This window comes from Perognathus longimembris, chromosome 8, assembly GCF_023159225.1.
Source record: "Perognathus longimembris pacificus isolate PPM17 chromosome 8, ASM2315922v1, whole genome shotgun sequence".
Lineage (NCBI taxonomy): Eukaryota > Metazoa > Chordata > Mammalia > Rodentia > Heteromyidae > Perognathus > Perognathus longimembris.
In genome coordinates, this window is record NC_063168.1 from 62,077,734 (window position 1) to 62,105,539 (window position 27,806).

The window sequence follows — 27,806 nt, forward strand, 5'->3', positions numbered from 1 at the left end:
AAGAGGATTGTGAATTTGAGGCCAACTTGAGGTTGGCCTCATATCATATCATGTTGAAACGAACTGGTTTACAAGACCCCCCCCCCCCAAAAAAAAATAGCTATACACAGACTCATGCCTCTAATCCTAGCTACTTGGGTGACAGAAATCAGGAGGATTATAGTTTGATGCCAGCCTCTGCAAAAGCTGTGAGCCCCTAGTAAGTAAAGCACAGGGGTTGCAGGTTGGGCTCAACTAGTGCCTCTGTAGCAACCTTAAAGTTTTAGCTTCAAATCCTAGTACTGTACACTTCACAAATGCATATATAGTGGGAGAGGGGTGGTAATTTCATTTTAATTTTTTAAAAAAAGCTTGTATCAGAGCTCTTATTATGTTGTCCAGGCTGGTCTTGAACTCATGGATTCCAACAGTCTTCTCATTAGCTGTGACAATAGACATACATCAACAGTCCTATAACTTTCTAAAGGAAACAAATGTAAAAAGTTGGGCTGGGCACTGGTGCTCATGCCTGTAATCCTAGCTACTCAGGAGCCTGAGATCTGAGGATCAGGTTCAAAGCCAGCCCGAGAGACTCATCTCCAATTAACCAGCAGAAAAATTGGAAGTGGCTCTGTGGCTCCAAGTGGTAGAGCATTAGCCTTGAGCTGTAGAGCTCAGGGACAGTGCCCGAGCCCAGAGTTCAAGCCCCATGATAGGGTGGCGGGTGGGGCAGGGGTGCTAGTGAATCTATTTCCCAAAGTAAAAAATTGAATTCTTTGCCGCCTCTGCCTATTCTTCAAAAAAACGACTACCCCCGTGTCTCACCAACTGACTCAAAAAGTAAAATGTGAAGACTTAAATATAAGACCTGAGAGTATGAAACTACTGGAAGAAAACTTAGGGGAAATGCTGCAGGACATGGAATGAGCAGATATTTTAAATAAAATACCAAAATTAGAAATAGACAAATGAGATTATATCAAACCAAGAAGAGCTTTTGCCCAACAAAGGAAATGGCTATCATCAGAGTGAAGAGATAGCCAATAAAATACAAGGAGATCTATGTATACTGTGTATTGTAATTAGTTAATATCCAGAATATATTAGAAATTTTAAAAACTCAATAGCATAACTTACCCTGAGTAATGGACAATAGGCCCATATTGGCTTTGCGTGTGTGTGTGTGTGTGTGTGTATGTGTGTGTGTGTGTGTTAGAGGAGAGAGAGAGAGCATGTGTAAGAGCACACACACATGCCAATCATGTAGCTTGAAGTTAGAGCCTGGGCTGTGTGTCTCTGCTTCTGACCTTTTTTGGAGGGGGCAGGGGGAGAAGGGATGGTCTGTGTTCAGGCTTGAACTGAAGGCCTGGGCTCTGTGCCTAAGCTATTTTTGTTCAAGGCCAGTGCTCTACTACTTTGAGCCACAGCTCCACTTCTGGTTTTCTGGTGGTTAATTGGACATAAGAGTTTCACAAAGTTTCCTGACCAGGCCGGCTTTGAACTGTGATTCTCCTTAGTAGGATTATAGGCATGAGCCCCCTGGCTACTTCTGGCCTTTTGGTGGTTAGTTGGAGGTGAGTCTCATGAACTTTCCTGCTCAGGCTGTCTTTGAACTGCAGTACTCAGATCTCAGCCTCCTGAGTAGCTAGGATTACAGGCCTGAGCCACTGGCACCTGGCTCCTCATAGGCATTTGGGTTGCTTTTTTTTGGTTTGGAGGGTTTTTTTGTTGGTCAGTGGGCTTTAAACTCAGGGCCTTGTCCATAAGCTCTTTTGCTCAAGGCTAGTGCTCTACTATTTTGAGCCACAGCACCACTTCCAATTTTCTAGTGGTTAGTAGGAGATAAGAGTCTCATGGACTTTCCTGCCTGGGCTGGCTTTGAACTATGGTACTCAGATCTTAGTCTCCTTAGTAGCTAGGATTACAGCCATGAATCACCACCATTTGAAAAAGAAGACATTCAAATGGTCAACAAGTCAATGAAAAAAATGCCCATCATTACTAATTTCAGCAGTGTGCAAATCAGAACCACAATGAGATTTCAACTTCCTCTCTAGTAAGAATAGCTATTATCAAAAGACAAAAGATAAGTGTTTTTTTTTTTTCAATAAAAGAACCCTTGGAGAACATTTGGAGCTACTTCACAAAATTAAAACTGTAACCTACCCAGGATCTAGAAGCAATTTCACTACTGGAGCTTGAAAAAATAACTGTCCTGATTTGCATCAAAATGGATTAGTTTTTATTATTACAAACTCTGCACTATCTTATAAAGTGTATTTACCATGTGGAGTTTTCCCAATTGACTATACCTAGTTCACAGAGCAGCCGATGCTCTGGGAATACCTCTGCCTACCCTACTGCAGCCACAGCTCCCTTCTGGGGATACAGCTTGCTCCAACATAACTACTAAGTACCTTGGGCAGTATAAGTACCTTGGGCAGTATAGATGACGTTTGTTTGGAACAAAATAGAGTCCAAAGATAGTTTTTAAACATATAAATCAAAATCACACTCATGTATTTTTTGCCTAATAAATTTTTTTTTGCCAGTCCTGGGGCTTGAACTCAGGGCCTGAGCACTGTCCCTGGGTTCTTTTGCTCAAGGCTAGCACTCTACCACTTGAGCCACAGTGCCACTTCAGGCTTTTTCTACATATGTGGTACTGGGGAATTGAACCCAGTACTTCATGAATGCGAGACAATTTGTCGGTCCAGCCTATCTCAGTTCTCATCCTCATATGTTCATATACATACATCAGGAAATGAATTAGAATAAATTAGACCATAGTTCTTCATATTCAGGGAACTCTAATTGCCCAGGGAACGTGATAGTTTATACACAGTAGTTACAGATAAGGCACAAAGTTCAAAATCGTCTGCATCATTCTGGGTTTTTTGTTTTTGTTTTGCCAGTCCTGGGGCTTGGGACTCAGGACCTGAGCACTGTCCCTGGCTTCTTTTTGCTCAAGGCTAGCACTCTGCTTCTTAAGCCACAGTACTACTTCCAGCCTTTTCTGCTTATGTGGTGCCCACATAAACAGAATCGATCCCTGGGCTTCATGCATGCTTGGCAAGCACTCTACCACTAAGCCACATTCCCAGCTCATTCTGGAAATAGGCTGAATAGTAGAAAGGTGAACTTGTACTCTCAAAATACACTCTAAAACGATTATTGGCTTAATTATACTCTAAAACCTCTGAATGTGACTTTATATGGTAACAAAATTATAGAGTTAATGAGTTAAGATAAAGTTAAATTGAAATAAGGCAAGCCCATCTCCCCTCAAGATTCGTATGAAAGATGGCCATGTAAAGTCATGGAGACAGAAATGCCATGTGCTGATGGAGGTCGATAAAGCGTGATGTATCCATATGCCAGTGAACATCAAGGACTGCTTCCGGAAGCCTGGAGAAACTAAAGTGTGAGAGAGTAAATTTCTGGGTAAGCTGCCCAGTTTGTGGAACTTTGATTTTTAGAACAGCTCTAAGAAACTAACACAAGAAATAAAATTCAGTCTTCATTGTTCAAACAAGCATACTCAATTGAAATCTTTTTTTAAGTGCAGAGATTAGAAATAATTTCTTATGAAGAAAAATTTCTCCACCAAAATACAAGTCTACAGCAGCTTATAACGTCAAATAAAAGATGACTAACAAAGTTCATAAAGACTTTTGCACAATTATGTACAAAGAAAGTTAAAAACTAGATCTTGGGCTAGGAATATGGTCTAGTGGTAGAAGGCTTACCTTGTATACATGAAGCCCTGGGTTCAATTCCTCAGCACCACATATATAGAAAAAAAACAAAAGTGGCGCTGTGGCTCAAGTGGTAGAGTGCTAGCCTTGAGCAAAAAGAAGCCAGGGACAGGCCCTGCGTTCAAGCCCCAGGACTAGCAAAAAACAAAAACAAAAAAACCCAAAACTAGATCTCTACTTTTCTACTTAAAAAAATTTTTTTAAGCCAGGGGCCTGTAGTTCATGCCTGTAATCCTTGATACTCAGAAAGCTGAGATCTGAGGATTACATTTCTTTTTTTTTTTTTTTTTTTTTTTTTGCCAGTTCTGGGGCTTGTACTCAGGGCCTGAGCACTGTCCCTGGCTCCTTTTTGCTCAAGGCTAGCACTCTGACACTTGAGCCACAGCGCTACCTCTGGCCTTTTCTATAATATGTGGTTCTGAGGAATCGAACCCAGGGCTTCATGTATACGAGGCAAACACTCATGCCACTAGGCCATATTCCCAGCCCCTGAGCATTACATTTCAGAGCCAGCCTGGGAGGAAAAGTCCCAATGAAACTCTGTTTTTATTTATTTATTTTATTTAGGTCTGTCCTGGGGCATGAATTCTGGGCCTGGGTGCTGTCACTGAGCTTCTTTGCTCAAGGCTAGAGCTCTACCATTGAGCCACAGACCCACTTATGGCTTTTTCTGAGTAGTTTATTGAAGATGATTCGATGAATCTTACAGACTTTCCTGCCTGGTCTGGCTTCCAACTGTGATCCTCAGATCTCCGCCTCCTGAGTATCTAGGATTATAGCCATATGCCACTTGCACCAGGCTCCCATGAAACTCTCATTTCCAATTAACCACTCAAAAACTAGTAGTAGAGTATGGGCTAGAGCGCTTGCATTGAGCAAAAAAGCTCAAGGACAACTCCCAGGCCCTGAGATCAGATCAAACCCATGACTGATCAAATAAATAAATGTACTTTTTAATTAGGATTTGAACTCAGAGCTTTGCACTTATGAGACATGCAAGACCTCTGTCCTCTATCTAAATCAAGAAATTTATTCACTCTTAGAAAACTACAAGCTACCAAGTGTATCATATGCTAACAACATAGCTGAGTCTTTTTAGTTTGTTTCTTTCTGCTCATTCTGAGGCTTGAACTCAGGGTATCACTTTAACCATAGCTGTACTTCCAGCTTTTTGGTGGTTATTTGGAGATAAGAATCTAATACTTTTTTGCCCAGTCTGGCTTTGCACTGTAATCCTTAGATCTCACCCTCCTGAGTAGCATTATGGACATGAGCCACTAACACACAGGTGAGTTTTTATTTATTTATTTTTATTTTTTGCCAGTCCTGGGGCTTGGACTCAGGGCCTGAGCACTGTCCCTGGCTTCCTTTTTGCTCAAGGCTAGGACTCTTCCACTTGAGCCGCAGCGCCACTTCCGGCCTTTTCTGTTTATGTGGTGCTGAGGAATCAAACCCAGGGCTTCATGCATGCAAGGTGAGCACTCTACCACTAAGCCATATTCCCAGTCCCCAGCTGAGTCTTTTAAAAGGCCATTTTTCTTTTTCTTTCTTTTTTTTTTTTTTTTAATGGTGCTGGTGTTTGAGCTCAAGTCTTTGTACTTGCCAGACAGGCAGTCTAACACTTGAGTCATACCCTCGGTCCTTTTTATTTATATTAATTTTCCTGTTAAGGACTTCCATTTATGACCTGGCCAGCCTGAATTGTGATAGTCACTTTTATACTGCCCACATCTGGAAAGGCAAGTATGTACCATTATGCTCAGGGTGTTTTTGTTTTTTGAGTTTTTTTTTTTTTTTTTTTTTTGCAAGTTCCAAGGCTTGAACTCTGGCCCTTGGCACTGCCCCTGAGCTCCTTTTGTTCAAGGCTAGCACTCTACATCTTAAGCCATAGCGCCACTTCTGGCTTATTTTTCTGATATTTAATTGGGAAGAAGACTCTCATTGACTTTCTTGCCCAGGCTGGCTTTGAACCTCAGATCTCAGCTTCCTCAGGAGCTAAGATTACAGTCGTGAGCCATCAGTGCTCAGCTTTTTATTGGTTAACTTGGGTTGAACTATTTTGACTTGGCAGCCTTGAATCTAAATCCTCCCAATCTCTACCTCCTTCATAGCCAGGATTACAGGCATGAGCTATGTGCTTGGCAAGAGTTAATTTTAAGTATTTTTGCTAAGGCATATTCTTGTCACTTGCTACTTTGAAAGCAAGAAACACAATACAAGTTCTATTATACCTGATCATGGTTACTGATTAGTCTTATGATGTACATTTATACATATTTAAATGCTAGATAGAAGTCTTCAAAAATTGCAGTTTAAAATGTGGAATTTTTCCATCCTGGGCAGGGAAGTCCATGAGACATTGCAGAGAATTGTAAACTCTTTGTATAACGACTTAATAAAACTTATATTAAACTACATTGTATAGACAAAAAAAAATGTGCAACTTCTCTATCAGCTGCCTAAAAGGTTACTGATAAAAATGTTCAAGCAGGGGCTGGGGATATGGCCTAGTGGCAAGAGTGCTTGCCTTGTATACATGAGGCCCTGGGTTCAATTACCCAGCACCACATATACAGAAAATGGCCAGAAGTGGCGCTGTGGCTCAAGTGGCAGAGTGCTAGCCTTGAGCAAAAAGAAGCCAGGGACAGTGCTCAGGCCCTGAGTCCAAGCCCCAGGACTGGCAAAAAAAAAAAAAAAAAAAAAAAAAAATGTTCAAGCATAATAGTGAAATCTACTAAAGACTTCTTTAAAATACGTGTGTGTGTGTGTGTGTGTGTGTGTGTGTGTGTGTGTGTTGATCCTAGGGCTTGATATCAGAGCCTGGACATGGTCCATGAGCTTTTTTGCACAAGGCTGAGCTCTACCACTTGAGCCACAGTTCTGCATCTGGCTTTTTTGGTGGTTAATTGGAGATTAAAATCTCATGAACTTTCCTGCTCAAGCTGGCTTCGAACCTCAATCCTAAGATAGTCTCTTGAGTAGCTAGGATTAGCTAGGCCTGAGCCAATGGTGCCCTGCCTAAAATATAGTTGTTTTTAAGGGACTGGTGTAAAAATTTAGGCATAATGTCTAGGAGAAGCTGAAACCCGTGTAAGACGTCACACAGTAGCAAATACTGTGACCATTTCCTTGGACTCATAGGTTAGTAAATCATTGAAAGAGACTGTCCAGACTATGTCACTCATTCTTTTTTTTTTTTTTTTTTTATTGTGCCCATCCTAGGGCTTGAACTGAGGGTCTAGGCAATGCCCCTGAGTTCATTAGTGCTCAGCTTTAAGCTTTTTTAAAAATTCTGTTTTGTGCTGGATCTTCAGAGCTATGACATGATTTAAATCCCATGGTCCATCCCCAAGAGGAGCCCACTCAAAGAGAAAGTGAAATTTATCCATCCGTAGTTTATATCTTAACCTGATACTCACTCATCACAGGTTGTTTTTGAGGGGCTTATTCTGCCCACGTGTGGTTTCTCCTTACAGTTGGTTGTACAGTCTACCATTTTGCACGTTGGAGCTGTTTTGAGTACCATATCTTGTTGGCAAGGCTTCATACAGCACGCAGATGAGCCAACCTCTGGTTCTGCAGGACATTTGGTATGAGTTCACTTGGGAGAAGCCTGAATAGTTCCTGACTACACAGTTCAATCCTCTGGGCTGTCTGTCCAGACAGGATCTATTTTATAGTTAATATGAATACACCAGTAACCAGATCCTTTGCCCAGCTTTTCTGGAACTGATGATGTTTATAATGCTCTGCCAGCAGTTCCTGCAGGCTATGGCTGATGGTCTGCAGCTGTTGCTGGCTCATGAGTTCCTTAATGTGGAGGAACTTGACCTGGAGCATGGTGGCAGCAATCTTACCCATCACAGTGGCAGCCTTGGAGTAGAAGAAATGCATAGGATAGGGATGGCCCAGGGCAATTCCTGGCTTGGGCTCTCTTATACCAGATGGCTATGAGAAGAAGCTGGTGTAAGGGTTGGATAATTTTTTTTTTTGACAGTCCTGGGTCTTGAACTCAGGGCCTGAGCACTGTCCCTGGCTTGTTTTTGCTCAAGGCTAGCACTCTGTCACATGAGTCACAGCACCACTTCTGGCTTTTTCTATATATGTGGTGCTGAGGAATCGAACCCAGGGCTTCATGTATACGAGGCGAGCACTTTACCACTAGGCCACATTCCCAGTCCCGAATAATTTTTTTTTCCATTTAGAATAAGAAAAGTTACTTTTGTGATAAGTGAGAACAGGAAGGAGAAAAAGGAGGGAACACTTGTAGTCTGGTCACATTGATTAGGCCTCCACAACTTCCTTTGCTCTGTAGTTTCTAAAGACACCAAGAGTTGTCTCCTAGGTGTGCAGAGTAGTTGAATCTTCCCTCCCCCCATGCACACTTTTGTGTGTGTGTGTGTATGTGTGTGTGTTTATTATAATAGTGATAGAAGGGTTACCGTTACATAAGTTAGCTAAGGGGTACATTTCTTTTTGGGCAATGTCACTCTTTCACAGTTTTTCCCCTCCTATCCTTACCCACAAGGTGTATAGTTCATTTCAACATAGTGTCTAGGGAGTAACACTGCTGCATTTGTTCACCCTTTGTCCCTCCATTTCTATGCCCCCTTGGAAAGCTTCAGCCCAGAAAACCACATGGAGTTTTATTGTCAGCAGAAGCTGACAAGGCCAATTCTCTTTGAGAGAGAGGGAGAAATGATGCCTGTCCTTTGTTCGGGGACATTTTTAGGCAGTAATGGGACTAGGGTTGGGAAGTATTCTGGGTGGCAGCTGGATGCTGAAGATAGTGCATAGGCAGAGTTCAGGTCTAGACAGAAGGTGTTCTGCTGATGCAGCTGGGAGCTAGAGATTTGTGCCAAGGGCCCAAAATGGAAGAGAACATGCTAACACCCTTGCCTTCCCAAAGACAGATAAATGAACAAACAAGACAAAAAGAAAACGAAAACAACAAAGAAAAAAAACCAAAACCTCCTGTTTGCTTTTCCTGGCGTTCATTTTGATAAATCTGATTTTATATAATCAGAGTCATAGGCATTATGCCTTTGTGTTCCTCCCCTAAGAGTATCCTCCTTTGGTCTCACTGCTTTGGTCTCACTGCTTTGGTCTCACTGTGTGGAATCTTTTTTTTTTTTTTCCCATGACATTTACTAGTTCATTGTCTCTTGTTATCTTTTTCTTAAATTTTGGTGCCATTACTGAGGCTTGAACTTGGGCTTAGGTGCTGTGGCACTCTACCACTTAAGCAATAGCACCACTTCTGGCTTTTTGGTGATTAACTGGAGATAAGAATCTCTCGGACTTTCTTGCTCAGGCCAACTTTGATCTTCAATCTTCAGTTCTCAGTGAGCAGCTGAGTACCTAGGATTATAGTCAGGAGCTATCACTTCTTGACTTCTTGTCTTAATCATGTTTAAATAATTGCTTGTTGGGCTGGGGATATATATGGCCTAGTGGCAAGAGTGCTTGCCTCGTATACATGAGGCCCTGGGTTCAATTCCCCAGCACCACATATACAGAAAACGGCCAGAAGTGGCGCTGTGGCTCAAGTGGCAGAGTGCTAGCCTTGAGCAAAAAGAAGCCAGGGACAGTGCTCAGGCCCTGAGTCCAAGCCCCAGGACTGGCCAAAAATAAATAAATAAATAAATAAAATGAATAATTGCTTGTTGACTGCAGTCAAAGCAGGACAAGGAAGCTTATGCTTATAAGGACTTAGTGCCTCCTGCGTTGTTCCTGGGGCTTTGACGGATGCCTTGTCACCTCATTTCATTGAACATTTTGTCATGGGCTATTCCTTGTGTTATCATGGCTCTCTGTTTATATTTATGGAGTAGATTAAAAAACCCATTTATACATACTTAAATGCTAGGTAGAAGTCTTCTAAATTTCTGGCACTGCTAAGTTGAAAATATGGAACTTGCTGGTTACTGATGGCTCATGCCTGTGATTCTAGCCACTTAGGAGGCTGAGATCTGAGATCTTGTTTGAGAGCTAGCCCCAGCAAGAAAGTCCCTGAAAAGTCTTATCTCCAGCTAACCACCAGAAAACTGGAAGTAGAGTTATGGCTCGAGTTGGTAGAGTGTCTAGCCTTGAGCAAAATAGCTCAGGGACTGGGCCTTGGCTCTGGGTTCAAGTCATATGGCAAAAAAACAGTGAAACTTTCCTACTGACCAGCCTAAAGGTTGATAACAATCTTTAAGTATAACTGAGACAATTCCTTCTCTAGAGCTGGGTGGGGGAGTAAGGTGGGGGGCTGTTGTTTCTTTCTTTGTATTTGAGGCAAAATATTTTCTCAGACTCTGCTTTAATGGAGAGGTGGCTAATTGAAAGGACCCAGTTAAAGCAGTCCCTATTAAAAACTAAAGCAAAATGGTCTGTGGGAGGGCAGGCTCAAGTGGTAGAGGTCCTGGGTAGCTAAGTGCAGACCCCTGGGTTCAAATTGACTCCAGTACACAAAGTATCAGAGGCTTCAGTTCATAATGAAAATACAACATGAGTGTCAGGCATTATCACTACAAGCCTCTAATCCCAGAACTCAGGAGACAGAAGCAGGATTGAGTCAACTCCAGAATTACCCATTTGTAATGATACAGTGAGCAGTGTGTTTTTTTGGTTGTTGTTTTAACATGAAATTGATCATGTCTGTTCTTTCCCATATATAAACCTTTTCATAAAGGTTGAGGTACAGATTTAAAGCTAAATTGCCTTACTCTTATGTATGTTGTTATATACTGTGCATTTCTCAGGACACCTACGAATTGAAATTCCCTATTCCAAAAGTTATGTATTGTAATGAACTGTGCTTTTCTATTTTCATGTCAGTTAGCTCCCTATCACTTGGCCCTACTATGCATGATGGCTGCTTTGTTATCAGTACCTGTTCAGTTCAGCTACTGGGAAAGGAAGCCAACATACTTACCAGGAGTCAGTACTAATTTGTAGCCATTGTAATTTCTCATTCTTTGTTTCTCTTCTTGGGCTCCCCCCCAAAAAAAAAGCATGAGTTTTCACTTTCTATTTTCTTTCCTATCATAAATACAAACGTTGTAGAACATAAAAGAACTGCTGGATGCCAGTGTCTCAGGCCTGTAATCCAAGCTACTCAGGAGGCTGAAATCTAAAGATCTTGGTTCAGAGCCTGCATGGACAGGAAAATCTTTAAGACTCTTATCTCCAATTAGCCGTGTTGGGGGTGGGGCGGGGGTGTGTGTGCAGAAATACATAGAAATAGAGCTGTGGCTCAGGTGGTAGAGTTTTATCCTTGAGCAAAAATCTCAGGAACTGCACCCAGGCACTAAGTTCAAACTCTAGGGTGGTGGGGGGGTGGGGAGGGGGGGAATCTGCTTGCTATTCTCTCTCTCTCTCTCTCTCTCTCTCTTTGCCAGTCCCTGGCTTCTTTTTTGCTCAAGGCTAGCACTCCACCACTTGAGCCACAGAACCCACTTCTGGCTTTTTCTGTGTATGTAGTACTGAGGGATGGAACCCAGGGCTTCTTGCATGCTAGGCAAGCACTCTACCACTAAGCCACATTCCCAGCCCTGATACTAACTCTTGAAGGAAGAACTTTTGCTCACATATAATGGGCTTGGCCCACTTCTGATAATGCTACGTAGAAACAGCTAACAAAAAAGTAGGAAGTGGTGGGGCTGGGAATGTGGCCTAGCAGTAGAGTGCTTGTGTAGCATGCATGAAGCCCTGGGTTCGATTGCTCAGCACCACATATATAGAAAAAGCCAGAAGTGGCACTGTGGCTCTAGTGGTAAAGTGCTAGCCTTGAACAAAAAGAAGCCAGGGACAGTGCTCAGGCCCTGAGTTCAAGCCCCAGGACTGGCAAAAAAAAACAAAAAAAACAAGTTGTTACATTGGTTACATTCTGTGCAAACCTCTATTACTTCCATTAGAGAAATCTTCATGTGCCCTCTTGTATTGATGAGCCTAAACTTATTGATGTAGAGATGAGGACTATCAAGATAAAACTACTATAGATTTTTTGGTATGGAATGACCTTAATTGCCTTTATTTTAAACTGTCAATTCAAGGCTTTCCACAAAGTCATGATTCACCTTAAGGTTAGCCTTAGTATTGTTGATACTACCGAAGAACCCTAAGATGTTTTCTAGGTTGTATCTTCGTTGACTGTTCATGGTTCACTCTGCTTTTTTGTTGTTGTTTATTTGATCACTTCTATTGAAAATATAAACAGTGACAGTAATGCATTCTTTTTTGTTTGTTTGGAGCCAGTCCTGAGTCTTTAGCTTTGGGCCTGGGTGCTGTCCCAGAGGTGTTTTTGTTTTTGTTTTTGTTGTTGTTATTTTGTTTTGTTTTTTGTTTCTCCCTCAAGGCTAGCACTCTTACCACTTGAGCTATAGCTCCACCTGCAGCTTTTTGGTGGTTAGAGATAAGTCTCACACACTTTTCTGCCCTGGCTGTCTTTGAACTGCAATCCTCAGATCTCAGCTTCCTGAGTACTTTAAATTACAGGCATGAATCACTGGCAGTGGCTACATCTTTTTTTTTTTTCCCCTTCCCTTCCCTCCCTTCCTTCTTTCCTCCCTCTCTCCCTCCCTTCTTTTTTGTTTTTTGTGGTGCTGGGGATCTAACTCGGGGCTAGACATCCTTTCTCCCATTCTATTATTTCTCACAAGAACTTCCTAAAAAAAAATAATCTGAGATGCTATTTATAGTAAAGCTCCAACAAGATCCTTTTGCAAAGTATTTGGTCCCTGATCTTAACACTGGTAACAGGCTATGGTATAGAGAAGCAATAGTATTTAATAGCAACATTGATAACAAAATTTTTCATTGTATCTTCCCTTCCCCTAGTATCGTCTAGATTGTCACAGCCATCTTCCCCACAGTCAGGCTGCCCATCACCCACCATTCCAGCAGGTAAAGTCATTTCTCCATCACAGAAGCACAGCAAAAAGGCACTAAAACAGGTAAGCATTGCTAGTCTGTTTACTAGACAGATGACCTCCCAAATTAAAAATGTGTTACAAGAGCCAGGTGGTGTCACACTCTGGTAGTCCTAGGTACTTGGTACGCAAAGACCGGAGGATTGACGGTTTGAGTCCAGATTAGACAATATAGCAAGACCTTATCTTCAAAGATGGACAGGAGGGGCCTTATTCCAACAGGTACTGAACAATTTTGAAGTTTCTATGTTAGGCTGTTGTAAGGGGAAATTTTATGCACTTCTGTGAAATATCCATTGTAGGTTTTTGATAGATACTCTATCACATTTTTGAAGTTCTTAATTTTTTCCTAGTTTGCTTAGAAGTTCTTTTGTGCATGCCTTTTGAAAATCATGAATAGCTGTTGAATTTTTCATGTCTGTTGTCTTTTTTTCCCCCTTCTTTTTTTGCGGTGCTAGGGATCTAACCCAGGGCTAGACACCTACTAAACAGGTGCCTCTACCACTGAGCCACACCCCCTGCCCTCAGGTTTGTTTCATTTGAAATTTGAGATGATCGTATAGATTTTCTCTTTTAATTTATTAAGTATAATTACATAACTAAATTTTGTCTTTTTTTAAAAGTAGCTCACATTAGTTATACAGAGGGAGATTTCATTGTTACATTTAATTTTTAAAGGGGTCTTACTTTTTGCCTGAATCAGCCAGGACTAAAATCCTCCTGTTTATATTTTCTTCATAGCTGGGATGATAGGCATGAGCCATCATGCTCAGCTTTTGCTTGGTTGATATGGGACTCTCACAAACATTTTTTCTAGGGTAGGTCTTGAACCCTGATCCTCCTGATGTCTGCCTCCGGAGTAGTTAGGGCTACAGGTGTGAACCACCATGCTTGGCCTAAATTTTCTCATATTATTGGTAACTGGAATAATCCTGATGTGCTCATTAATTTAAAAATTATTGGCTTTTCTTATGGGTTTAGGATGGGTTTTACAGTATTGTGCTTAGAGTAGTTGTGAAATCAGGATTGTTCTAGCATAGGAAACTATATAAATCTCTTTGTAGGTTTTGAAAATTGTAGAAATTATTACTTTTAAGGTGTGTATGTGTCTATCCCGTGTCTCCTTCCTAACCCCCCCCCCCCCCATAGCGCCTGAACTGAGGGCCTGAACACTGTCCCTGAGCTCTTCAGCTCAAGGCTAGCACTCTACCACTTTGAGCCACAGCTCTACTTCTGGTTTTCTGGTGGTTAATGGGAGATAAGAGACTTACTACGGACTTTCCTGCCTGTGTTGGCTTTGAACCAAGATCTTCAGGTGTCAGCCTCCTGAGTAGGTAGGATTACACACATGAGCCAGCACCTGGCTGCCTGGCTTCACTTTTAAGATTTAATCACATCTCTTAAAATATTTTTTCACGGGGCTGGGGATATAGCCTAGTGGCAAGAGTGCCTGCCTCGGTATACCCGAGGCCCTAGGATCGATTCCCCAGCACCACATATACAGAAAACGGCCAGAAGCGGCGCTTCTTCCCGCCTTGAGCGGGAAGAAGCCAGGGACAGTGCTCAGGCCCTGAGTCCAAGGCCCAGGACTGGCCAAAAAATATATATATATATTTTTTCACGATCATAGTAGTAGCTGATAGTAATTTTATTTATTAAGCCCTGGGCACTGTCCTTGAGCTATTTTGCTCTGCCACTTGAGCCATAGCTCCACTTCTCGCTTCTTGTTGATTAAGTGGAAATGAGAGTCTTATGTATTTTCCTGTCTTATGAGCCTCAGATTTCAACCTCCTAGTAGCTAAGATTACAGGCATGTGCCATCACCCAGTTTCTGCCCTTTTTTTTTGGCGGGGGTGGGGGGGCAGTCCTGGGCCTTGAACTCAGGACCTGAGCACTGTCCCTGGCTTGTTTTTGCTCAAGGCTAGCACTCTACCACTTGAGCCACAGCACCCCTTCTGGCTTTTTCTATATATGTGGTGTTGAGGAATCAAACCCAGGGCTTCATGTATAGGAGGCAAGTACTCTACCTACCACTAGGCCATATTCCCTGCCCCTATGCTCCCTCTCCCTTTTTTATTATGCTTCCTAGGTAGATACTCTACAACTCCAGCCACAGTTCGAGCCTTTTTTGGTTTGTTTGTTTTGCTTTAGTTATTTTTCAGATAGGGTTTCATATTTTTGTTGAGGGCCAGCCTCAGATATGTTACATGTATTTATAGCCTCCCACTTATGTGGGGTACCTCCCAAGTAACTGGGATCACAGGTACTTGCCACTATACCTGGATTATTGAGATAAGAGTCTTCACTTTTTATCTGGGTATCTCAAACCATAATCCTCCCATTCTCTGTCTCTAAGTAGCTGAGATTACAGGCATGACCACCACACCTGGCCTGTTTCCTGTGTTTTGAGCCAGTTTTTAGAAATTTAATCTTTCTTAGAAATAGTCCTTTTACCTACTTTTTTCATATACTGATATAAACTTATAACTGAGGGGTTTGGGTTTTTTTTTTTTTTTTGTGGCAGTCCTGAGACTTGAACTCGGGGCCTGGGTTTTTATGCTTAAGGCTAACATTCAAGCACTTGAACCACGGCACACTTCTGGCTTTTTTTTTTTTGGTTGTTAATTACACACACATACACACACATATTTGTTATACTTAATACACATTTTTGTATACAAGTCAAGCACTCTTGCCATATTCCCAGCCCTTAATACACATTTTTGTGATGTATACATTTTATATAAAATGTTACATACTATATATCAATTAAGGAATTAAATAATCCTATCTATAAGGTGGATAATTATACAAGATTAGAAGTTTTATTCTGTTAGAGGTTTTGCTGTATAGTTTAGATATGGAAGAAATGACCAAAACCTTTTAATATTCTTTTTTTTTGGTACTGGGAATTGAACCCAGGACGTTGCACTTGCTAGGCAAGTGCTTTGCCACTGAGCTACATCCCAGCCCCCAAAACCTTTTAATATTGAACATTAAAATTAAGTTTTACTACAATATTTAGGGTATGATGCTATTTATAAAAACATGCCGCTACAAAGCACTGATATATTTGCATAAAAGTATGAATATGTATTAGATATATATGCCTGAAAAAAGATCATTCAGGACTATAGTGTGTGTGTGTGTGTGTGTGTGTGTGTGTATACACGCCAGTACTAGGGCTGAATCTCAGGGCCTGTGTACTCTCCTTTAGCTTTTTAACTTTAGGAGGTCCTCTACCACTTGAACCGTGGGGCCACACCTGGCTTTTGTTGGCTAATTGGAGTCTCACAGACTTTCCTGCCCAGGCTGGCTTTGAACCATGGTCTATAGATCTCAGCCTCCTGAGTAGCTACTCTTACAGACATATGCTGCTGAAGTTCAACATCGGAAGAATAAATTGAGGACTGTGATTAGCTTTGAGGATTGCACAAGACTAATGTGATGGTCCAAAAACAATTTAGCTTTGAGTTTGAGTTAAATGTTAAATGTATTTGTGTGTTACATGTATAGTTTAAACTAATACCAAGTTTTGCCAGGTACTGGTAGTTCATGCCTGTAATGACAGCTACTCAGGAGGCTGAGATCTGAGGATCATGGTTCAAAGCCAGCCTGAGCAGGAAAGTGCATGAAATATTTTTTTTTTTTTACTTTTTTTTTTTTTTTGCCAGTCCTGGGGCTTGAACTCAGGGCCTGAGCACTGTCCCGGGCTTCTTTTTGCTCAAAGCTAGCACTCTACCACTTGAGCCACAGTGCCACTCTGGCCTTTTCTATATATGTGGTGCTGAGGAATCGAATCCAGGGCTTCATGTATATGAGGCAAGCACTTTACCACCAGGCCATATTCCAGCCCTGCATGAGACTTTTTTTCTTTCTTTTTTCAGTCCTTGACCTTGAACTCAGAGCCTGGACTCTGTCCCTGAGCCTCTCTGTGCTGAAGGCTAGTGCTCTACCACTTGAACCACAGTGCCACTTCCGCCTTTTTCGGTTTATGTGGTACTGAGGAGTGGAACCCAGGGCTTCATGCATGCTAGGCAAGCACTCTACCACTAAGCCACATTCCCAGCCCATGAGAGTCTTATCTCCAATTAATCACAGACAAAACTAGAAGTACTATGGCTCAAGAGGTAGAGCACTAGCCTTGAGCAAAAAGGAGCCTAGGGACAGTGCCCAGGCACAGAGTTCAAGCCCTGGAAATGGCATACAAACAAAAACAAAGCCCCAAAACTTAAATTACATGGATTTTTATAGTGTTTAAACCATAGGTTTTACTAAAAGCTATCTATAAATTATATCCTTTAGCACTTGTGTTTTTACAAATTATCTGGAAGATTTTAAGAATGCACTCTTCCACAGGGAAAAGGCAAGTGTTTTCTTAGACTCTGTTAAGTGGTTGGTGATGTATATACTACTGCAGCATAGTTCTATATGACTAGTGTACTTTTGTATCCTAAGAATCAAATATTGTGTGATCTTTAGGGGATCCCAGTATTTTTCATAGTATGAGTTGATATAAAAATTAGTCTGGGGGCTAGGGATATGGCCTAGTGGCAAGAGAGCTTGCCTCGTATACATGAGGCCCTGGGTTCGATTCCCCAGCACCACATATGCAGAAAACAGCCAGAAGTGGCGCTGTGGCTCAAGTGGCAGAGTGCTAGCCTTGAGCAAAAGGAAGCTAGGGACAGTGCTCAGGCCCAGAGTCCAAGGCCCAGGACTGGCCAAAAAAACAAAACAAACAAACAAAAATTAGTCTGTTTTTTGTTGTCTTTTGCCAAAAGTGAAGGGATTTTTATTGTTAACTTAAAAATAAAATTATGAATGGGGTTATAAACTACTAAGGAGGGGAAAACTTATATGTAGGTTTTTATTAAAAGAGTTTAAATTATTATGCTCTAGTCATGAATCTGAATTTACATAGGTACTGTGGAAATAGATGAGATCTGTGAGTCTGTTAAGCTTTGTAGTATTCTGGGATGACCTTGGGTCCTATCCCGTGATGAATATTGATGAGTTACCACTTGAGAAAGCCTATGGACATCTTCTGGTCAGATTGCAAAGCATGAGAGAATAAGCCATACTCAATTGACATATTTTAAACATTGTGCTTCTGCTTCATCTACTCTGAAACTTGTATATAAATCTAAATTCAACATCCAGCTTGTTGTTATTTTTCTCCATTGTCCTTATAGCAAGAAGATGACTTGTTGGCACTGCCTATAACATAGACTAGGGATGTGTATGAAGTTAAGCAGCAGAGCAGCCAATTGTTTCACACTTATCTGTATATGAAAGTTTAAGCTTGAAACTGGCAAACTAATAAAGTCAGAAAGTTTTTTTTTCTGAAAATCACATTATTGATGCTTATCTGCCTCCCCCACCCTTGATTGAGAAAATTGCCTTCAGTTTAAGAATTTTTTAGTTTTCTGTTCCAAGTTTTATTGTCAAGAATATGTGTAAATTAAGAACTTTATAGAATTAAAAATAAATTGAAGTAATCAGAAAGAACCATGCTATTCTTCAAATCAGCACTGTCTAGTCTTCCTTTCCTTCTGTTTATTGCATTGCTGCAGATTGCTGACATTTGATAATTGGGATAAGTTCCATTGCTCTTAGCCACGATAACTCAAGTAGTTATTCAACACCTCTGAATCATAATAAGTAAGCTAAGTATTTGTTTTTCTACATAGGGTTAATGCATATAGTACTCTTCTTGGTGTTGGGTTTAGAATTCTGTTCCCAGAAATGATAAAGAATGTACAATTCTAGGAAGTGGTGCTGTGGCTCAAGTGTTAAAGCAGTCTTGAGCTGAAACAATGCCCAGACCCAGAGTACAAGTACATGACCGACACATGCAAAAAAAAGTGGAAAAAAATGATTGTATAATTTTCTAATTACAAGATTGCAAAGTCATTGGTAACCTTTAAGTTCTAAACAATGTTACTTTTCTTCATATTTCTATCTAAGTGAACAATTCTAAGAATAAAAAGCAGTCCTGTTTTTTGTTGTTTTTTAGTCATTCAGAAACTTTCCCAAGCTGCTTTTCTTTTATTAGTATATATTAGTAATACAGGGAACAGTCATTAGGAGTTATGTTTCACTGGCTTAACTTAGGTTTGTCTGTTTTGATAGATTTCATAGAAAGCAGCTCAGTAAATAGTATGGTTCTTATCACTCATAAAAAATGCCATTTAGTTTTTTGGGTTTTTTTTTGTTTGTTTTGTTTTTTGCCAGTTTTGGGCCTTGGACTCAGGGCCTGAGCACTGTCCCTGACTTCTTTTTGCTCAAGGCTAGCACTCTGCCACTTGAGCCACAGCGCCACTTCTGGCCGTTTTCTATATATATGGTGCTGGGGAATCGAACCCAGGGCTTCATATATACAAGGCAAGCACTCTTGCCACTAGGCCATATTCCCAGCCCTAGTTTTTTGTTTTTTTAATGTTTGTTTGATTGATAGATTATGTGGTGCTGAGGAATCAAACCAGAGCCTCATGCATGCTAGGCAAGCACTGTACCACTAAGCCATAGTGCCAGACTAGCCATTTTGTTTTTATAATTAAGCTGACTTGTTTTGTTTCTTACAGTCAGTTTTTTCTTCATAGGCTCTAAAGCAGCAGCAGCAGAAGAAGCAGCAGCAGCAGCAGCAGTGCAGACCTAGCATGTCCATTGCTTCTAACCAGCACCTCTCCCTCAAGACTGTCAAAGCAGCCAGTGATTCTGTCCCAAACAAAACGGGTAGGCAGTTTAGTAATTTATTTAATGGACATTTCTTGTTGATGTTACAGATTTTTGTAATGCATCATTATCTTTAAATTGATATATTCACATAATTACTATATTGCCAAATCATCATTGTAAAACCTACTAAGATAAATGGAAAACCTGTATAAGTCATTATATACAGTTATCTAAAGGTACATCAATGTAAGAAGGAAATTAATGACTACCTCCTAATATGTCTTAACTTAAAAATAACATTTGCAAGCTTCTTATCATTAACCTTAAAAATGTCTTGTTATTGTAAGTGTCATGGTGAACTCCTTACCAATGTCTCCTTTAAAAAATGAGAAGGTTCCCAAGAATATGTAGTATAGCTCAGTTTCCACTGGACATATGGACAGATGCCTTTGTATCTTTTTGTTATTGCTTGTCTTGTTTTTAATCCAAACTGGCTACAGACTTTGTAGTACATTCCATTCCATTTGATGATATATACTTTTTTGGGGTGGGGAGTGGGGCTTCCATAGAGTGAAAGTTCTAGTCTTGTGAACTTTGCATTTTTTGTTGTTGTTGCTGTTAGAGAGGAAATTTGTCACCAGAAATAAACAGTATAGGAGGAGGAAGGCGTTTTATTTTACTTCTTTTTTTTTCTGTAATTGTCAGACTTGAAAAACATTAGCAGGGCCACATTTCCTCAGATATAATTCCCTTTAGTTAATGTTGAATGATTCTTTGATTTTTGTCTATATCATCAGTGGCACCAATTTTTACATATTTTTTTCCTTAGCAATTTGGGAAGGAAAACAATCTGATGGACAGTCAAGCAGTCTCCAGAACTCAAACTCCAGCTTTTCTTCCTCAATGAAAGTGGAAAGCCCCTTGTTAGGCTTGGGGAAGAAGTCTTTCCAGAGGTCTGACAGGCTCCACACAAGTAAGTTAGTTAATAGTGACTTCCATTTTTATTTCCATAAGTTGTCATCTATGTGATTGAAATCATTAGCTATTGCCATAGGTTTAGTGCATGATTGGAGGTACATAGCAAGGATTAGACTTTTTTTTTTTAATCGATGTAATTACTTTTAGAGATTCTATTTGTTTGTTTTTGTTAAACTAAAGTTTGAACACATGACTTTACACACAGGGAAATACTCCACTATACCTGCAGCCTGACATAATTACTTTTGGATTTTTCTTTTCCTTTTCTTCCTTGCTTTCTTTCTTGCTTGCTTGATTTCTTCTCTTTTGCCTTTTTGTTGTTTGGAGACATGATCTTGCTATGTAGTCTGGGCTGGCCTCAAACTCATAATCCTGCATTACAAGTGCACACCACAATGCCTGGCTCTGACCACTCTGCTTTAAGACATAAAATATGGATGAAATTCACATTTTTATTATCCACTGTTCAGTTTTTCTCTTTTTAAAAATTCTTTTTATAAAGGTGATATACAGAGGAGTTACAGTTATAGCCCTTAACTATCTTCATGCTCTTCCTGTCTTCGACTTACTAAACTTTATTTATGAAAAAGATCTGTGATCACTTCATGGTTTGTTTTTCTTTCTATCAGGAGATTGCTTTGTCCTGCATTTTTAATGTCATACTTCTATAGACAGAAGGATAGAAGGGTTTATAATTGCATATGGCAAGCAGAACCTTTTTCTTCTCCTCCTTTGGAGACCTCATTAAAATGAGAATATGGAGAAACAAAAAGATTGAATCCATATAGGTGAAGAAAAAAGACAACCATTTGGGCAATGCCAACACATTTTGAAAGATGAAAACTAGATAGAATTCCAGGCACTGGTGGCTCACACCTGTAATCCTAGCTACTCAGGAGGCTGAGATCTGAGTAAAGTCCCTATGAGACTTTTATCTTCAATTAGCAACTCAAAAACCAGAAGTGACACTGTGGTTCAAATGGTGTAGAGCAGGGCTGGGGATATGGCCTAGTGGCAAGAGTGCCTGCCTTATATACATGAGGCCCTGGGTTTGATTCCCCAGCACCACATATACAGAAAATGGCCAGAAGTGGCGCTGTGGCTCAAGTGGCAGAGTGCTAGCCTTGAGCAAAAAAAAAAAAAAAAAGAAGCCAGGGACAGTTCTCAGGCCCTGAGTCCAAGCCCCAGGACTGGCCAAAAAAAAACAGGCAGCCCGGAGGCAAAGGGCGATACCTGGTTTCAGAATGCCTGTAAGCTTCAGAGTTTTTGGGCTGGGAATATGGCCTAGTGGCAAGAGTGCGTGCCTCATATACATGAAGCCCTGGGTTCGATTCCCCAGCACCACACATATAGAAAATGGCCAGAAGTGGCGCTGTGGCTCAAGTGGCAGCCTTGAGCAAAAAGAAGCCAGGGACAGTGCTCAGGCCCCGAGTCCAAGGCCCAGGACTGGCAAAAAACAAAACAAACAAATGGTGTAGAGCACCAGCCTTGAGCACAAAGAGGCTCAGGGACAGCGCCCAGGCCCTGAGTTCAAGCCCCATGACTTAAAAAAAAACAAAACAAAAACTGGATGGAGCTGAAAAGCAGGTTGTCATTAATAAGCAAACTATCCACAGCTGCTGAACCAGAAAGGCTCAAGAACTGGAGAGATGATGATTACAGAGAGAAAGGCGAGGTATAGGGTTGAAAAAAAGAACCTTCCTGAGAATGTGACTCAGTAGTAGAGTTTACTTAGTATGCCAAGTCCCTGAATGCATTCCCTGAATTTTGTTTGAAAAGTAGTTTGTGCTGAAAAGTAGTTTGAAGTTTCATCCAAGTAGAAAACAGGTTTATTTTAAGGTGAAATGGACTAAAAATGCTCCAGATATAGGGATACAACACATAGCTAGCGTCAGGTTATGTACTGAAATCTCAGACATCCAGGTAAAATCCGAACACTGAAAAGTGGATCTCCTGTTGGCTTTCAGAATACTTAATAGTGAAGCATATCCCTGCTGCCCTACTTCATCTCTCCTCCCACCAGGTTCCAGCAGGAGATGGGCAGATTGGTATCCAAGGAAATTGAATAACCTTCGAAAAAACTCTTCAGACAAATTTACAAATTCCCAACAAATATATCATCTTTCTCATTCTTCTTTGTGGCCCATAATCTAGAAGACCCACCATGCACACAAAATCTCCACTCAGTTTTTTAGTACTTTTTGTTCCATTCTGATCACTAAGATTCTTTTGAAGAAATCCTTCATTGGAAGAGGAAACAAGTGAAACAGATTCCAGGAAGGAGAAAATTTTTAAGTGACTATGATACCACATTAAAAAGCAAAAGTAGAAATCATATAAACGAACGGAATCCTTTTTAATTTTGAGACATAGTTTCACGATAAAGCCCAGGTTGCTCTAGAAGTCACCAGGCCTTCAATTCACAGTCCTGCTGCAGCCTTCCAAGCACCAAGATTATAGGCATGCATCTTCACACCTGGCTGAGAATTCTATTTTATTGTCTTTTTTTTTTTTTTGCCAGTCCTTGGGCTTGAACTCAGGGCTTGTGCACTGTCCTTGAGCTCTTTTTGCTCAAGGTTAGCACTCTACCACTTGAGCCACAGTGCCACTTATGTCTTTTTCTGTGTATGTGTTACTGAGGAATGAAACTCAGGGCTTCGGGCATGCTAGGCCTAAACTCCTGGCCCCGTTATTTATTTTTGCAGTGCTAGAGATCAAGCCCATGGCTTTGTGCACGATAGGGATAGGTAAATGCTATACCAGTGAGCTATATCACCAGCACCAGAATATTTTCTTTTCTTTTTTTTATTTTCTGGGGCCAGCAGTAAGTCTGGAATTCAGGGCCTCTTGCTCTTGTTCTGCTTTTTTGCTTAAGGCTGGCACTCTACCACACTTCCATTTCTGTCTCTTTGCTGGGTTCATTGGAGGTAAGATTCTCATAGACTTTTCTACCTGGGATGGCTTTGAACCACAATCCTTAGAGCTCAGTCTTCTGAGTACCTGGCTTGAGCCACCAGTGCCGTTGTGTGTATGTGTCAGTCCTGAGGCTTGAACTCAGGGTCTGGGTGATGTCCCAGAGCTTTTTTGCTCTAAAGTACAATTCTACCACTTAAGCCACAACATCTCTTCTGGGACTTTGGTGGTTAATTCAGATCTCAGCCCCCCGAGTAGCTAGAATTACTGGGGTGTGCCACTGGTGCCAAGATACCAGGGCCTTTTTGTTGTTGGTGGTGGTCATGGGGCATGGGCACTGTCCCCGAGCTCTTCAGCTCAAGGCTAGCACTCTATCTCTTTGAGCCACAGTGCCACTCCCAGTTTTATGGTGGATAATTGGAAATGAGAGTCTCATGAATATTCCTGCCCCGGCTGGCATTGAACCTCGATCCTCAGATCTCAGCTTCCTGAGTAGCTAGGATTACAGGTGTGAGCCACCGGCGCCAGCTCAGTGTGCCATGTTTTAAAGTAAGAAAAATGACAAATTGTAAAATATTGAATTACATGCTAGTTGAAATTTAAACTTATATTGGGAATATTGAAAGATAAAGTTGAAATTTTTCCTAAAAATATGTCAAAAAGAGTAAAATCCCATGAGAGCAAAGAGGCAAGAAAATTGGAACACTGGTAGTCCTAAATCATAAAACAATCTGAAAGGAATTACAGAAATTGAAAAGGAAGTAAATGATAAGACAAACTAAGAACATGTTAGAATCAAAAGTACAGGAGACTTATGTTCATGCACTATAAATGTCAAGAATATAAATAAAAGCTATACCAAGACACATTGTTTTGAGTTTGAAGACATTCAGGGTAAGAAGGTTCCAAAGAGAGCCAAGAAAGGAGACACAAAGATTAAAAACTGGGATTATGGCTGGGAATATGGCCTAGTGGCAAGAGTGCTTGCCACATATACATGAGGCCCTGGTTTCAATTCCCCAGCACCACATATATAGAAAATGGCCAGAAGTGGCGCTGTGGCTCACGTGGCAGAGTGCTAGCCTTGAACAAAAAGAAGCCAGGGACAGTGCTCAGGCCCTGAGTCCAAGGCCCAGGACTGGCAAAAAAAAAAAAAAGTAATAAAATTTAAAAAAAAACTGGGATTGTACATGTTTATTAAAGTATTGTTCACAATAACGAAGAAGTATCCACTGATGGCACTATGATAGGTAAATATAATGTATTTACACACAGTGTAAGTCCTGACATTGGTGACACTACAGTTTGATAAACCTTAGATAAAGACTAGTGATCTCACTCGTGTGGAATCTAAAGCATTGATCTCACTGAGATTGAGAGTAGACCAGGCAGGACCAGGTGCTGTAGGGGAGGAAGGATGGGGAAAGATCACTCAGTAGGTACTAAGTTACAATGAGGTAGGAGAAATTGTTCTGTTTCGCTATCGATAATATGGTGTGTATTTCAAAAATGTTAGAATAAGTGAGGAAGTAGATATACTTGCCCTGATTTGGATATAATACAATGTATATGTGTCTTGAAACAAAAGTAGTAACTCAAAATGTGTACAATTTTTTATGTAAAGGGGGCTGGGGATCTGACCTAGTGGCAAGAGTGCTTGTCTCATTTAAGTGAAGCCCGGGGTTCAGTTCCCCAGCACCACATATATAGAAAATGACCAGAAGTGGTGCTGTGGCTCAAGTGCTAGAGTGCTAGCCTTGAGCAGAAAGAAGCCAGGGACAGTGCTCAGACCCTGAGTCTAAGCCCCAGGACTGGCAAAAAAAAAAAAAGTAAATTAAGAAAATTTAAATACCCATTTCTTGTGTTTTGGAAACAGTATGCTTAACATCATTAAATCAGTCTCAAGTTGCAGGAGAAAAAAAATTATGATTACAGCTGTCTCTGTAGCTACAGAGACAATAAAAGAGAAATACAGCAGGGTATTCGAGGGCTAGGAGAGCTCAGTGGCAAGAGTGGGTGCTTAGCACACGTAAGGCCCTGCATGCTGCAAGTACAGCAATGCTTTCAAACTTGGAGAATTAAACTAATATTTGTGTAAATTCTAATATGTCGAGTACAGGTTTAGAGTCCTAGATATATAGTGATGAACAAAGCAAAGTTTCTTCCTTTTATAGCCCATATGCTGCCTAAAATTCCAGTTAAAGTAATGAATAACTTTAGTATCTTTATTGTAATAAAAGTATAAAGTTAGAAAAATTATTGAGAGATTATATACTGAGACTCTCTAACTTTCATGGAAAATAGCCCTAAAAAAAAGAAGGAGACCTGGAGGATTTATCTATAGAGCCAGCCATAGCAGAAAAGTCCTCGAGACTGTCTCCATAATAACCCGCAAGAAGCCAAACTGGAGGAAGCATGGCTCAAGGAGGCAAACAGGAGGCCTTAAGTTCAGTATCCCAGTAATTATTGCTAACAATAATCCCAGTAATTATTACAGCTAATAATAAACTTTTCTATCTTAATTTACAGTGTTTTTTCGTATGTGTATATACGTGCGCATGTGTGCGTGCATGTGTGTGTGCCTGCACACGCATACATGGGTCCTGGGGCTTGAAGTCTAGGCCTGGGTGCTGTCCTTGGGCTTTTTTGCTGAAGGCTAGTGCTCCACTTCCTGGTTTTTTGGTGATGAATTGGAGAGAACAATCTCACACGGACTTTCCCGTCAGGGCTGACTTTGAACCAAAATCATCCTATCTCAACCTCCTGAGTAGCTAGGATTAAAGGCATGAGCTACCAGCACCAGGATTTTCCTTTTCTTTCTTTCTTTTTAAAAATTACTTTAATTGTTGCTTTAGAGATGATATGCAGTGGGGTAACCTTTACATACATCAGGTAGCTAAGTACATTTCCTTTTACTATCATCTGTTCCCTCCTCCTCTCTCCTGTTTTTTGTTTTTTGTTTTTTTCAAGGCAGCATCTCACTTTGTAGTCCAGGATAGCCTTGAACTTGTATCCTTCTGGTTCTACCTCTCCAGTGCTGAGATTACAGGTATGCACTTCCATACCTGACTCTCGACATCTTTCTTTGTTTTTTTCCCTACGAGTCAGACACAAAACAACTATATTCTTACCTTTCTCCATTCTTAAAAACTTCATTTAGAGTACCTTTGGTTTTTGTTTACCTTCATAAATGTCTTTATTTCATGTTTAATTTTAAAGAGTAGTTTGGTAGGCAAACCAAAGTTAGTAGTCATTTTGGAAAAGATGCTTGCAAGCTGTTTGTTCTGTTTGTCTTCCCTCATCCCCCTTTGTGGTACTGGTGATCAAACCTAGGGCCTCACACATGCTAGACAAGTGCTCTACTATTGAGTTACACCCAGCCTCTCGATGACTTTGATAAACACTTACTAAGCTCATTCTGAGCATGGGTTTCTTATTTCCATGGAATATGCTTTGCTCCTAGATTCCTAAGTTTCTACCCCTCATCATTATGGTACACTATAATTGTCACTTCTTTGACTTTTCCCCATTCTCTTAATTTTCTCATTCTTGGTGCCCAATTAGGCATACATTGAGTCTTTTCATTCTGTCATTCTTTTTTTTCCCTAAGCCTCTCAAAATAATAGTCTTTACTATTGCCAACAACTGTTGTTTAATGCATCCATATATGGTTTCAATGATTTATGTCCTACATTCTAAAAGTCTGTCTTCTAAAGTCTCTGTTCTGGATTATTTTTGTCCTCATTCTTATAATTCTATTTTATTTTTGTGATTGGCTGGGTGATCTTTGAGATGATGTTTGGCTCCATTTTGAAGGTGCCTAATCTGCATACATTTTTTCCTTCTAAAATGTGAAATGATTTTGCTTCTGATTCATCCAGCAGTAGAGGACACCCTTATCAAGAATTACATGGTTTTGTATAAGTGACAAGTGACTCTTTAAATATAGAACTTTCGAGTCCTAGGCTTTTTTTTTTTGGCCGGTGCCAGGGCTTAGACTCAGGGCCTGAACACTGTCCTTGGCTTCTTTTTGCTCAAGGCTAACACTCTACCACTTGAGCCACAGCGCCACATCTGGCCGTTTTCTACATATGTGGTGCTGGGGAATCGAACCCAGGGCCTCATGCATGCTGAAAAAGCACTCTGTACCACTAAACCGCATTCCCAGCCCTGAGTCCTAGGCTTTTTTATCTGTTAAAATGTTTCTTAGATGTTAAACTTTCTTGCATACAGTTATACTGGAGATTTTAGCATTGTCAAGCATAGGAAAATACTTTTCTTTTCTTTTGCTTTTTTCCTGTATAGTTTCACTACTAGGCAAAAGGTGTTGTTCCTTTGTTTAACTTGCTTTTCATCTTCCTTTTTTTCTTCACAATACTGGAGCTTGAACTCTGGGCCTTGCATTTGTGAACTTTATCACTTGAGCCACAGGTTTAGTCCTTCTTGCTTTTCAGTTTTCAAACAATGTTTTAAGATTTTACCTGGGGCCATTTGTAGCCCACAATCCTTCTACCTGGGCGTCCCAGTGCCTGTATCCATACGTACATGCTACTATTGTCAGGTTTTATTGGTTAAAACAGGGATC

General features: G+C 40.7%; 1 protein-coding gene and 1 pseudogene across 1 annotated transcript in view; one reads left to right on the top strand and one right to left on the bottom strand.

Moving 5' to 3' along the window:
* The window catches only part of Asxl2 (ASXL transcriptional regulator 2), an 86,071-nt gene that overhangs the window by 40,310 nt on the left and 17,955 nt on the right, over window positions 1-27,806 (top strand). The window contains exons 6-8 of the mRNA XM_048353290.1: window positions 12,561-12,676; window positions 19,255-19,387; window positions 20,160-20,303. Of these exons, the coding sequence (XP_048209247.1) occupies window positions 12,561-12,676; window positions 19,255-19,387; window positions 20,160-20,303 (393 nt within the window). The remainder of the gene's footprint in view (window positions 1-12,560; window positions 12,677-19,254; window positions 19,388-20,159; window positions 20,304-27,806) is intronic.
* On the bottom strand, window positions 6,722-8,208 carry LOC125356668 (annotated as a pseudogene).